The sequence below is a fragment of the Drosophila ficusphila genome, unplaced genomic scaffold (assembly GCF_018152265.1).
Source record: "Drosophila ficusphila isolate 14025-0441.05 unplaced genomic scaffold, ASM1815226v1 contig_197, whole genome shotgun sequence".
In the NCBI taxonomy this organism is placed as follows: Eukaryota; Metazoa; Arthropoda; class Insecta; order Diptera; family Drosophilidae; genus Drosophila; species Drosophila ficusphila.
The window spans coordinates 4411419-4425845 of record NW_025064091.1 but is presented as its reverse complement, the minus strand read 5'-3'; the positions used below and the strand labels follow the sequence as shown (position 1 = coordinate 4425845).

General features: G+C 43.8%; 1 protein-coding gene across 1 annotated transcript in view; it reads left to right on the top strand.

The window, feature by feature from the left end:
* The window catches only part of LOC108097398 (ecdysone-induced protein 74EF), a 28601-nt gene that overhangs the window by 11115 nt on the left and 3059 nt on the right, over positions 1-14427 (top strand). The window contains exons 2-6 of the mRNA XM_017199654.2: positions 1855-1997; positions 2911-3615; positions 3763-4317; positions 8332-8510; positions 9344-9451. Of these exons, the coding sequence (XP_017055143.1) occupies positions 1855-1997; positions 2911-3615; positions 3763-4317; positions 8332-8510; positions 9344-9451 (1690 nt within the window). The remainder of the gene's footprint in view (positions 1-1854; positions 1998-2910; positions 3616-3762; positions 4318-8331; positions 8511-9343; positions 9452-14427) is intronic.

The window sequence follows — 14427 nt, the reverse complement described above, 5'->3', positions numbered from 1 at the left end:
AAATTGATTAGGAATTCGATTTTAAGTTCAACGAGGTATGACATTCCATACTTGGCTAAATATTTCTGTTTTTAAAGTCAATTTACCTTTTTTAAAGGGAAAAATTCATTTATCCTTGTGACTTAATTTATATAACTAAAACAAAAATTGTTACAAATACAAACAGTATACTGTTTTGAATAGCTTATTTAATAAAATGAATTTTAAACACATTTTAAATCTTTATCAAAAATAAATACATCAACCCCTAGGACAAAACCTAAATAGCTGATCATAAAAATTTACAGCTGACCTTTTGAATAACTCACAATTATGTGAGGAAATTTGATTTATTAAATTGTTTAGCTTAATTTGTGTGGCATTTTTGTTGTGGGAAATGTTTGCGCTCCTGATTGTATTTCCCCCTTTTCCATTACTCCGTTTATTATCCCTTCCTAATAATATTGCTCCAACTTTCAGCTGGTGTTCATTGAAGTGAAGTCCTCGCTCTTTAAAATCCAAATCAGTTGGCTGCAGCGAAGTTGGCCAGAAACATATGTGTATTGTACCCAGTTAAGCATTTTTCCCCATTTTTGTTTTCCTTTTTCTCTTTTTTTTTTTGTGTTCTGCTCAAGAAAAAGTTTTAATCATTTCGACCCAGGCAAAAGGAGTGGGAAGAGGGGGGAAAAGTGAGCCCAACAGATACGATGAGTGGCCCATTTGGACCCCATTTTCAGAGCGCCTTAAAGCGGCGCCTCTCATCCTGCGATGAAAATAAAGGACGCCCCCACGAAAATGAAAATGAAAAAAAAACATCCTTAGTGCCAAACGAAACGATTCCGAAACGAAACGAAAGGAATGGAAAGGAAAGGAAAACGGCAGACAGGCGGCATTTGGGGACTTTCAGCTGAATGTATTGTTTTAAGGATTGCAGAGATACAGGACGAAGTGGATGGATACAGGACGACTGGATGTTTGGCTGTTTGGCTGGCTGAATGGCGGTGCGCAACTGCAGGCGAGCCGAAAGAAAGTGGCAAGAAAAGCGGCAACAGCGCTTCGTGCCCTGTGTGTCCTGAGTCCTGTGTCATCGACACATTTAACAAGGATTAATTCATTGCGCACGACTCCATTTTGGCGTCCTCCGATTGGTCAAATACCCTGCCGCCTTAGTTTCCACAAGCGAGAGTGAGAAGACTAGTGTTTCGAGCAGACAGAACATCACTGCCGCTGCCGACGTCGTCGTGTCCTGTTGCCATCTCGCCTTGTCTTCGCCGCTATTGCCATCTCTTTCTTCGCTGGCTGCTGCTCCTGGCGCTCAGAATTCGCATTCGATTCGAGTCGAGCCAGGTGGAGCAGCCTCTCTCGGATGCTCGCTCAGCCAGGATTAATTGTTTCGCAGGACTTTACTTTGCTCGCTAAAAACATCAGAAAATTCAACGAAAAAAATCCTGTCTTGCCAAATGCAAAAGTGTGCCACTTTTTGCCGTTATTTCCTTTGAAAGGAATGTGCCCGTCTGTTTTCGTTACTGTTTCTCTCGATTCTCTAAATTCAAATCCGAATCCGAATCCGAATCAAAATCCGTATCCGTATCCGAAAAGGACTCCGTTTCGAATTCGGACTGGCCGCAGGACACGCCACACCACTACAGCGGCAGAAGAGCAATGGCGTCGGGCGGCAGCGACTAACGAAATTAACCAAGCGAGTTAAAGCGAGACGGCTGTTGTGCGGCAGCTGTGCGAGCGGGAGCGCAATACACACAGCTCTCTCTTACACACACACACAGGCAGGCAGGGAGCTTCATTATTTTTTGAAAATTATTAGTACGACTAACGATTCGTGGTCTCACACAGACGCACACACACACACTCGAATACAGACAAACACACACACACACACAGAGTCGGAAAGTCGGGCGACGAGCCACTAACCACCAATCGTTCGCGCGCAGCCCGCAAATGTCCCCGCAGCAGGAGCCACCACCACCGCCAGGACACTAGGAAAAGTGGCAGCCGGAGCCAGCGAAAGCCAGCCAAAAAGGACGAGCAGCGACGTCTCTGCCGTCGAGCACATGATCCTTAATTTCGTTATAATTTTGTATGTTGCCTGAAATTGTATATCATTTTAAGTTTGATCGGCCGAGAATACGTATCGCCCCGTGTGCCTGCGTTAACCAGCCAGCAAAGGCAACAACAACAACAGCAACAGCAACAACAATAACAACAACCACAACAGTAACCATAACAAAGGACTCTAAAAAAAAAAAAAAAAGGACGAGACAAGAATTTGTTTGCCTTCTTGAAAACTCGCGCGCAACGCACAAAAAGTCAAAAAAAAAAACAAAAAAAAGAATAACCGAAAAAAGCACACACAAGGATATACTTCGTGGTCTTCTTGTGCTTCTTCTTCTTCTTGTTGCTCCTGCGAAGTCGAAGGCGAAAAACAAACAGCCATATAGTTGCTGCAGCGGCTCCTGGCACAACGGTTTACCAGGACATTCCAGCGGTCAATAAACAAAAGGAGAAAAGTTTCCCTTCGCGGTCAGAGACTAAGATATATTCTATATATATATCTATTATAAATGAATACTGTATTCCCCAGACAATATTAGTTGCAGTTCAACCTTTTTTTTGAATGTGTCGTGCCAAAGTTCATTTTTTTGCCAGTGCCCCAAAGGGAAAAGGCCGTCGGTCAGTGCCACAAAAAGTGCAAGCAACGCAATAACGGTGAAATCGCAATCGAAATCCTAATCGTAATCGTAAACGTTAATCGAAAGTTCCAACCGTAAATTGTTAATCGAAGAACACTGGTTGAACAACAAGAAGCGGAAAAAACGCAGGCTGTTTGGCCTTAAAACAAATAAAAAAAAACAAAAAATAAATAAAATTAAGTATATATATAATTCCTTCTTAAAAACGAGAGCGCGCTTTTCGCCGCGGACAGCTTCCAGTTGGATTACTCAATCGACTTCTTCAAGACGTATATCGATACGCAGCGTTTCTACGCCGGCCACAAGTTGGATTTCAAACACCAGAGTTGTGCCGGCGGCCCAGGATCCGGTGGTGGTGTTGCCGGTGGTGGCGGCGGGGGAGTGGGAACGGGTTTGGGCTTGGGTTTGGGACTGGGCTTGGGAGTCGGAGGCGTCGGCAGCAACACCAGCAACTCGGCGACGCAACAACAGCAACAGCAGCAGCAGCAACAACAGCAGCAGCAGCAGCAGCAGCAACAGCAACAGCAACAGCAGCAACAGCAAGTGGGAAACTCATCGAACGGCAGCAATTCGGTGGCCGCCTTGTCTCTAAATCATCCGCACGCCCTTGGCAGCCACGCCCACAGCAGCCACGCCCACGGACACGCCCACGCCTTAGCGGTTGCCCACGGTCATCAGCACGGCTTGTTGCAACAGCAACAGCAGCAGCAGCAACAACAGCAGCAACAGACGCAACAGTTGCCGCCGGGCGTTGGTGTCGCAAGTCCCCTGCAGCAGCAACAGCAACAACAGCAGCAACAGCAGCAACAACAGCTGCTGAATAACGGAGGAGGCGGTGGAACACCCACTCTGCTGATTGGAAACGGACCGAGTTCCACGGGCGCGGGATCGGGCAACGGATCGGTTGCAGCAGCCGCCGCAGCAGCCGCAGCAAGTGCAGCAGCAGCCGCAGCAGCAGCCGCCGCAGCAGCGGCAACAGGAGCAGGAGGAGGAGGAGGAGGACCAGGTGGAGGCGGCGGCGGCGGCTCATCCTCATCCGCATCGATATCCGCCTCGCTTTCCGCATCCTCGAACTCGGCGGCGGCGACGGCGGCGGCGGGGGGACTGCCACACGTGGCGCCACACAGCCTGGGGCTGAGTCCGCAGTCGAGCGCGGATTCGCAGCAGTTCAACATCTTCCCGGCGATCTTCAGCCGGCAGCTGAACTTCTCCGCCGGCGGCACCTCGGCGGGCAAGCTGAGCATGGACGAGCTGCGGCCGAATCTGGTCGGTGGGCTGCTGGGGTTGCAGCAGGGACTGCTGGAGGATCATGCCAGCATGCAGCACGGGGGCGTGGCGCAGGACACCAAGTTCATGTCCTTCCAGGACCAGCGGCTGATGGGCATCGGCGGCTCGCACGAGAACCGACTGCTCAGCCTGGCCAGCTCGGTGCAGGACACCCGGTCGCCGATCACCACGCTGGAGAAGTCCTCCTCCTCCTCGCTGAACCACCAGCGCAAGTGCAGCAGCACGCCGGAGGACTTCAGCGCCCTCTACTCCGGCCTGCCCACCCCCGGCATGGACTCGTCCTCGCACCACCACACGCCGGCCCACACGCCGCCCTCCCGGCTCTCCGACCACACCATCTCGGGTGAGTGTCCCCAGGGATCCCCTGGGAGGAGCAGGAGTTCCGGGTGGAAGAACCCACAGTACTGGCTCTTAAAACTCTGCGAGTCTCCATTCCACTCTTTAGATAAAGGGGATTCTGTGCAGCGGAAGTGTCCTACGAATCCTGGTAGTAGTAGTAGTGTAGTTAGCTATGACTTCTTGGAGTCCTGTGAGTTTAGGGAGCTTTAAGAGTATTATGTTATTCCTGGTACTCCCTATTGTCCAGACAGTTCCGGGTCCTGAAAAACAGTCAATTCTGATAGGGATGTAAAGCCAACAAGTCCTGTAACCCAGGAAGGTATCTGCATACTCGTACACAGAGTTAAGTATTGGATAACTCAGAAGTTCTTTTAATCAGAAAGTAGTGTGACCAGGGGTTTGTAAGTCGCTGCAGAAGAATCCAGGAGATTCATTCAATTCTTGGGTTCTGTGAGTTTTGCGTGGAGTGTGTGTCCTGGGAATACAGTGTATCCTTAGAGCTTTTTGAATACTGGAGGCTCTGTAAATCTCAGGAGTGAATGTGAATCCTTAGAGTGCTGTTAGTTCTGCGGATTCTTTGAATCTTGACAGTTATATGTTATGTGTTATATGGAATCTTTAAAGTCGTTGAGTCCTGGCAAATCCTGGAAGTCTTGTGCGCTAAAGAACCCCTTCGAGTCCCCTGAATCCGAGTGTCCCCTTTCCCTATTTTAGTGCCCCTAATCTGACCACAATAGCCTGGTTAGACCAGCTTACCCATTAACAGGAAATTATCCTTTGGCACCCGCTGTTCCACCCGCACTATCCGCACCATCCGCACCCCTTGCCCTCCATTCCATCCGTTGTCCTTTGTCCTTGATCCTTTGTCCTCCGCCTGTTTGTTGATGCTCGTTTCGCAGCTTCCTATTACTGCGTTTGCTGCCTTTTGTCACTGGCTTATCGCCAGTGTCCTGCTTTGTGTGTCCCATGTCCTGCGGCAGAAGGCATGTCCTGCATGGCCTGCACGTCCTGGTTGTCGACCAGTGCCACAAGGATTTCTGATGTCGGAGGGCGACAGCTGGAGTGCCGCCAAATCCCGGCGATTTTCCCCCGAACACAGCCCACTTAATTCACAATAAAGCCAATGAGCTGTCAATTTGTACTTAAGAAATCGGGTATTACGGGCTGCTTTTAAACCCGCTTTAGACACAATCGATCGCATTAATCTAAGAAACATTTAAGGCACGCGGCAAGGATATTTGTAAGCATATCAAAACATATTGACAGCTCTACTCATCTTTAATTAGCATAAAAACCAATTAACTAAAGCAGAAAATACTTATTTATTTCCCATCTTTGTTAACTTAGCAGTTTCCTTATCATTCCCAAACTATATTTCTGGTTCACATAAGATTCTTGCAATATCAGCGAAGCGTTGTGCATATTATTCAGCGACAAGTTTATAATAATAGAGTTAGGGTTTCAATATGGATGTAGTTTTTTTTCGAGATTTTTCCTCCTAAAATTTGATCTTTTCAGCCATGAAAGGAGAAATAATGCTCAGAATATAGAAAGTCATACCTCGTTGAATGCGTAATAAGATTTCTAATCGATTGTCATTTAAATCTAAAAGTTTTTTATTTTTGAAATTTTTTGCAAAAAAATGTGACCTTTGCCAAAAATTTAAAAATCACTAATCGTCATTTTCCACCCAAAAAATCATTTTTTTAGGCATAGAAAGGAGATAATTAATATACAGAATATGGAGTGTCATACCTCGTTAAACTCGTAATAGGATTCTTAATCGATTGGAAATCAAATCTGAAAATTTTCTATTTTTCAAAATTTTGCAAAAAATGATTAAGGTGCCCCTTATCCTTATCAAAAATGAGATAATTGATAAGAATTCAATTTTTTCAAAATCTACCAAAAGGGGATAGGAATTGTTTGGTTAGATTCTTAGCTCAAAATAGTTTTCCGTTCAGCTGAGGATCCCATTTTGGCCAACCTACAACCAAATAGCCCCTAAAATTGCGTGTTTTTGTGAAAAGTTTGCAATAACATGGAAGGGCTTTTTAAATAAGTCGTCATTTGAAATAAAAACTAACAAATTAGACTACACACCGTAGGAAATAGTCAGTTATTTAATTATATATTACGTTCTGGCCAAATCAGAGCTCTCAAATATTTGGCAAATGGCTAAGGAAAGAAACTTCAAAAGCATTACAAATCTTGATCTTTGCAGTGGTTACAAATATTATATTCCTTATAAATATGTCTATTCCCTTCTTCACCACCACAATCTTTGGCTTCCTGGCTGAATAATAATTGATCCTTGGGGAGGTGTTTATGACCACCCAACTCCTTTTTTGTGTGTGCATTTGGGCGCGTGCCTGATGGTTTTGACCCCGTTTGCCTATGCAGCGACCAACAGGCTGAAAACCGCCAACGGAACTGGCTAACAGCTGGCTCGGCGGAATAAGCCAAAGAGCCAAAAGCCAAAGTGCCAATAAGCCAATGAAGCAATACGTCAAATGGCCAAATGGCCAAAATGGCCACACCCACGCGGCAAGGTCAATTGCATTAGACGACGAGCGGTTTTCGAAGGACGAGATGCCGGAATGTCCTTACTTAACATAAATAACGATATTCGCTGGATTTTGTTTATGGCAGTGATTCAATTAGTGCGACGCCCTCCACAAATTTCCAACATAGTTTGCATTTTGTTAACGAGCTAAGCGCCTCAATTAAGCGCCAAAAGCCAAAGAACCAAAGAGCCAAAAAGCCAAAAAGCCGGAATCCCTCGAATCCAGAATCCAAAATGTAAAATGTTGAGTGTTAAATGCAAAGTCCAACGAAATGCGAATGAGTGCCCTACTTTGACCTTTGACCGGGTGTTATTTGCCGCCTTTTTGCGTTTGCGTTGGCACGCGTCAGGTAAACGACATTTTCTGGCCAAAAGGACTCGGGAACTCGGGAACTGGTGAACTCGGGAGCTCCGGAGCTCCGGACTCGAGGTTGCGACCCTCAGGTTGCAGGATATCCAAGCAAGGCTGCCTCGCCTCGATTAATGTGCCAGAAATTTGCATAAATTATCCCATATTGCATATTCATGCGACCGCCAACGTCGGCGATTCTGCGACTTTGCGACGTGCCGCTAGAATAAATACTCTGTCCGTCCGTCCGTCCGTCTGTCCGTTTTGTCCGTAAGTCCGTCCGTCCGTTACGAAACTTTTCACCTTTCCTCCACCTTCACGCCTCGCTTTCAGCTTTTCCAGCGTTCTGTTCGCATTTTCACCTCTTCGACAATGGCCGCCAACGTCTTGTGGCCGCACTGCGGTGTTGTCCTTTCAGTACCGATGTCCTTTGTCCTTTTGTCCCCTTGTCCTGGCAATTATGCAGCACTCCGCTTAAACGCCCGCCCAACACATTTTAATTTATGGGCATTTTGTAGCAGAACTTGTGTAATACAACACACCTAATGCAACATCAAGGTTGTACAAAAGCCTAAGAAATCTTCGGTATTTCTAATTAGAAGGAGAGATTTTTTGTTTAAGTTCTGGGAAATAATTGTCATAATATGGTAATAGTGTTGTAATAAAATTCTCAATAGCTTGGCTTTTATGTCTTAGGTATTTCTAATTAGAAGAAGAGATTTTTTGTTTAAGTTCTGGGAAATAATTGTCATAATATGGTAATAGTGTTGTAATAAAATTCTCAATAGCTTGGCTTTTATGTCAAAGTGAATTGAAGTACCTTTCTCCGAGAAAAATGTTTAGCAATAAAAAAATTTCTGATTTATTACGTTTATTGGATTAAAGAAGTAAACCTCATGCAGTAAGCCGTTTGGCACACAAATGATGGGAAAAGGAATATTGTAGTGTATTATAAATTATGATTTAGCAGATCTCTCAACTCGAAAAAAGATTTTGGTTTATTTTCGACTTCTGCCTTATAAAATTTAAAATAATATAATTCACTTTAAAAACTGTATAACCGAAGGATGTGTTGTGTGTGTATTTGTTTTCGGTGTTTGCAGCGGAAGGCGCGTTCAAGAAGCTGAAGCCGGAACCCAACAGCGGCCTGTCGACGGTTTCCGCCGGCATCACCTCGCCAGGAAGCGGATTATCCTCGCTCAGCCAGCACGCCGGCCACACCCCAACCACAGCGTCCTGCCCCACGCCCGCCCGGCGGAGACACCGCACCACATTCACACAGGTCAGTGTTGTCCGCCTCCTCCAACTTACAGCTTACAGCTAGCAGGGGCTCGGGGGCTCAGGGGCTCAGAGGTTCGGGATCCTCCGTCCTGCATCCTGGGCCACCAATTTAATTGGATTTCGTGAAGGTTACTCGCAATTAAAAACTTTGATGCCACAAGAGCACCAGAGGAGACAGTAAAAACAAAAACAAGAGAAGGGGGCACCCAAAGTACCTTGTTGAGGCTCTTTAATCAAGTCCAGACAAAAAAAAAAGAAAGAAATAAGGAGCAGGACTTGCTGCAATTCCTGACTGAGATAATCAAGAGTTGAGGGGTCGAAGGGGAGTCAGGATCTAATAATCTGTATCCGAGGAACCAAAAACCTATAAAACCCATAACACTGAAATTAACTCACAAAAAGGAAGTGAAATTTATACAGAAATAGGGAAGTAGACTGAAGACTGATGTATGGTTACAAAACTCTTTGTTTGTGAGAGATTTTTGTGAGCTTAAAAACGTTTTAAAGTCCTGCAAAATAAGTAATGAAAATTATAGCAGCTCATACTTGTTAATAAGTAATTTACGTTCCGAAATTAATTGAATAGATTGAACAACCCACCTATAATAACAACCTATATTTAGAGCAGCAGACTTTTGCCTTTAAGATTTAGGCAACTTGGCAAGCAGAATAAAAACCATTGGGCAAAAGTGAAGAGGAAATGCTAGGACATAATAATGAGAAATCCGAAGGGGGAAAGGGGAAAAGGAAGAGGGGGAAAGGGGGGTAAAGGGGGGTAGAAATGAAAAAGCACCGCACACCGAATTCGCCTAATTAAAATCCGCTTTATTTCAGGAACAATTAGCGGAACTGGAAGCAGCGTTCGCCAAATCGCATTATCCGGATATTTACTGCCGCGAAGAGCTGGCGCGAACAACAAAGCTGAACGAGGCGCGGATCCAAGTGAGTAATATATTCTATAAGGGTTTATCAATCAGTCATTAAGCGTGATATATACTATATCTCTATATATGTATACAGAACAAAAGTTGATAAGAAACTATGTATATTCCTTTCGCTGGAAATCAATATCAAATCAATATAGTTTTAAAAGTAATTTATTTAAAGGTGAAAAAGAGTTAGATAGAAACTATTTTAAGTACGAATACCTCGTTTTTGAATGGTACAAATTATATCTCAAATTGAAGTGGTTGCATCCATTCACTCTAATTGTTTTTTTCTGTGTAGCACCCCACAATTGCCGCCTGTTTGAACGTGGCCAATTACCGACTGCAATTTCAACAGTTGTTCGCGGCTTGAAGACACAATTTGAACAGAAACCAAATCGAAGCCATATCCTTGCATATCCTTCCGTATCCTATCCCGCTGGTGGTGATCTCGGCCACCGATTAGCGAGCGATTATTCCAATCGACTGACTCCCAGTGGTGTTGCTCTCAAGTACTTTTATTCCCCCCACTCCGATTCTGATTCAGATTCTGATTCTGGTTCAGAATACGATTTCGGTACATCCATAAACCCCCGACTGAGTTCTCCGCTTCGATGGATCGCCTCTGTTGCGCTTTCAAGTGCGCCGCGGTAATAATTAATTTATAGTTTTATCATGACTGCCAGACAAGTGGGTTTCCGCGGGTGTTCCGCCAGCCACCAAATTGCGAGGGGGAGTTCCCAAAAGCAGGAAAGGCGGAGAAGGCAGGAGGGTTGCTGACAGCCTCATCGGCCTCATCAGCTTCATCAGCAACATCATCTAAATTCAGCCAGTCCACATGTTCCTTCGACAACCGGAGAGAAAAAGCAGGGAATTGCGGTGTCGAATTTCTCGGCGCGGGATTTGTTTTATTCACTCCCCCAGGAAAGTGTTTTTTTTTTTAAGCAAGTGCACTCGCCTGTCAGCATTTTATTTAAAGAGAATCCGATACAGGTATCAAAGGAGTTTATAATTCATTTGCCGATAAGCCAGTAGATAAGGCACTTTTTATGAAACAGAAAACAATTTGGAAACCATTAAGTGCAGGGAATCATGTTATTCAATTTATGTGTGGGTAAATATGTTATGGTTTCCTTAAAATATCGAGAAAATCAAAATATCATTGCTAATATAAAGGATTCTAAGGTTATAGAGCTTAGTAAACCAAATGAATTTTATTCAAATTATAATTATATTTAAATAAACCTTTAAAAATATATAAAGCAAAGTAAATCGAATCATAAAGTAGTTTTCGAATCGAAAGAGATCAAGAGAACATTGTGATAACTCCGTCCATGCTTTTTACAACATCTTGTACAATATCCGATCGCAATCATTACAGATTATTACAGTTATTTTATGGCTATATAATCAGCACATCCCTCTTTCCCCTTCCCCAGAAAAGTTATTCGAACAACTGTTCTCGGTCAAATTAGACACTGCAAATGGGAGAGCTGAATGTTGAAAGCCCTGTCGCTTTATTATCGCCGCATAAACCATATTTTTGTGCAAATGCTCAAATATTTTGAGCTGGCCGGTGCAACCCCCTTCCGAGGACCTTTTCCGCACTTCCCCCGACCGGAACTCAGAGGTTTTTATGGAACTCTACCCCCTGGTAATCCGACCATTGCTCGACATCGCAACTTGACTCTGCCACTCTCGTGTTGACAAATTTGTCGGCTATTCGTGTTCGAATTTGAACTTGTATTCACTTTACGGGAAAACTGACGCTCCGGAGCGACGATGGTGATGATGATGAGGTGGGCGTGGGGAAAGGGGGCGTTCCGGGACACATCTGCCTGGAAAATCCGTCAGCCGGGGAAATATGTCTCATGAGCAAATTTCGAATTTAGCCAAAGGCACATCAGCATTCACTTGTCTCAGTGGTATTTCTTAATTAGTTATAGATTTTATTTTCTACGAGTGAGGGTTTTCTTTAAAGCAAAGAACTATAGCATACTTTCAAGGGAACCAAAACATAATCCGTTTTTAGAAACAACAAATATGGCAATGGAAGTACGCACTTTTAGTTTTGTATTTCACTTGCAATCCGGTTCTATCATCAAAAATGTCCAAAAAAACTACCCAAATGTGTAAATATAAATTTGAGTGGATGTTTAGACAGTTTGACGACAAGATTTTTGACTTTTTGCAACTCCGAATTCGGATCACAATTATTCAAGTTCTATTTATTATATTCACAATAATCACGAAAATATTTGAAGAGTTAAAGTTTTTAGAGGTATGCCACATCGAATGCAGTTTTTGTCATAATAAAATAATTAATTCATAGGATTATGCCAATTGGATTCAAATTAGAAAAGTTAAGGGATTAGAAGCTCTAAGATCTCATCTTTCTACAAATTCATTTTTTACTAATTTTTACAGGAGGGGGGTTTTAAAAATTTTAAAAAAATCGATTCAAAAATACAAAACAAACTCGTAATAGATCTGATCTTTTAGATAGTAAAAACAGGGGAATTTAGAGGTGTACCACTTCGGAAATGGATGTTGGATGGATTAGAAAAGTTATAGGTTTGGAAGTGCAGGTATTACCACCACTTTTCTGCAAACCAATTGTGACATAGAATCTGGATATTATAAATTTCTGAAATTTAAAGTGTGTCTTGTTCATAAAATCCACCTTAAAAACCAACCAGTTATCTCAAAAACCAATCTGAATGTACTTTAAGTTACTAATTTCAGTGTAAAGTTAGAGGAAAGGAACTTTACTTTAAAATGACAAACTAACAAATTGAAAGTTTGAAAGTCAGACAGGAGCGGATATCAATACCAAAAATGCACTTGATGGTTGTTTTAACAGAAAGAAAACATTTGTTCGGACTGCGCGATGATATGTTTACGAATTCCGATATCTGCGGATTATCTTCATGGGGAGGAAAGAAGAGCAAAAGGGGAATCGAGTTGCTAAGGCCCCAAATGCAAAGCCCGTAAACAAATAATCGTGAGAATTGTCTGGCGCTGAATCGATTATTTCGGTGTTTATTTGTTTGTAGTTTGGGGAGACTGGAATTTGTTTTGTTTAAGGCAGCACTTGTTATGCGAAACTTTGATACTTGTCGCCGACTTGAGGGTAAGCACTTTGGGGCAGGCGCCACTGGATATTGGGGCAGGTGAAATTTGAAATTCCAGGCAGACAAAACAGGCGACCAGCAATAATGGGCCTTCGCTCCATTTTGAAGGGGAACAGCTGGCAATTAGTCACCTTTCGCATTTCTAGGTCACCGCTGGCAGGGGAATCCTGGCAAGCCTGCGCCCCAAACACCTGCAAACTCCTCAGTGTCCTGAATGTCCTGAAAGTCCTGGCCAACTCTCTCTCCCACCCGATGAAAAGTTCATCTAACTTATTCGCACACGGCGAACAAAAGGCGAAGCGGGATAAAAATAAAAAATAGAAAACCAGACAAAACCTCTAAGCGCTGTCAAGTGAAAAAACCAAAAACGAGTAAAAAAAATATAAACCAAAAAAAAAAAGTTGAAAAAATAACAACAAAACGTTGGCAGCGGCTAAATTTGATTAAATGCTGAAAGTAAATTCAATTTGAATACGTTTAATTTTCATATTTCCGCCGTGGCCAAGTGGCCATGTGTATGTGTGTGTGTGCGTGTGCGTGTGCGTGTGTTTGTATTTTTTTTGTTGTTGTTTTTGTTTTTGTTTTTGTTATTTTGACCATGGTTATTTGTATTTATAATTTGCCATCAAATAATTAAAGCGCCGTCTGGTTTTAGTGTTTAGATCCCTCGACTTAAAGATGCGAAATAGCCATCGAAAATGTTGGCTAAAATCGAATTTCCCTTCGATTTTGTTTGTTCTTGTTTGGGCCCACCGATGTTCATACTATAGATGTGTGTGTGTGTGTGTGTGTGTATATATATATAGGAGTGTGCCATCAAATGTATCCTTAATTGAGTTTCCCCTCCCACCCACACACACACACACATATTCAGCTGGAAATTGAACGACAGATAGACAGAGCGCCATCGAATCATTCAGACAACGCATTTTCCACCCCAAAACTGGGGATCCTGCCATCCACACACTAACACATACGTACATGCCTGATGATGGTTAAGAGCATTATTTAGCAGTGTGTGTGTGAGAGAGAGAGGGAGAGGGGAATGGGAATGGGGAATGGGGAATGGGGAATGGGTGGGTGTCCTTGCTGGCATTTTTATGCTGGCAGCCAACCAAACGAAACCGAACGAGCCATAAAGTGGGCGCTGAAAACAACCCCCGAATGGAAGGACCTTTCGTTTAAAGGCTCCAACTGCAGGATACCCATCATCCCAGCATCCCAGCATCCCAGAATCCTACTCCCTGCCAGCCAGTGGAATATGTACGTGTACATAGTCATGGACAAAGATAATAATAATGATAAAATAAATAAGAAAATGAAAGGAGAGGAGAGCAAAGCACAAAAAAAAAAAACGAAAAACGAAAAAAAGAAGAAAGAAAATAAAATCGAAAGAGTCTGAAAGTCTGGGTGCTGCCGCCATTACGGATGGTCCACCACCCACTCCACTCCACTTCACTCCCATCCACTCCATTCCATCTCCATCTCCAATCCATACACCCAACCACCCATCACCACCCCATTTTGAGAGCCCCGTTATTCGTCCCGCCCGCCCGCACTGCGCTTAAGTAACTCAAAGCAAGCTGAGCTGCTTCCAAAATGTCGGAAATTTCTACACACCATCATCATCCCTGCACCCCTGCACCCCTGCAACCCGCATCCCCGAGCTCTGTCCTGTCCCTGAATCCTGCCAAGAAGCCCATCTTGTTGTCTAGTGCTCTGCTTTCATCTTGGCAATTTCTTTTTGCCATCTTGGATGGAAGGAAAAAACGCAGGCAGGCAGAGAAGGGGGGAGGACATCATCAGAAGCGAGGAGCGAGGACGAAGGACGAAGGACCAAGGACTGAGGACTGTCTTT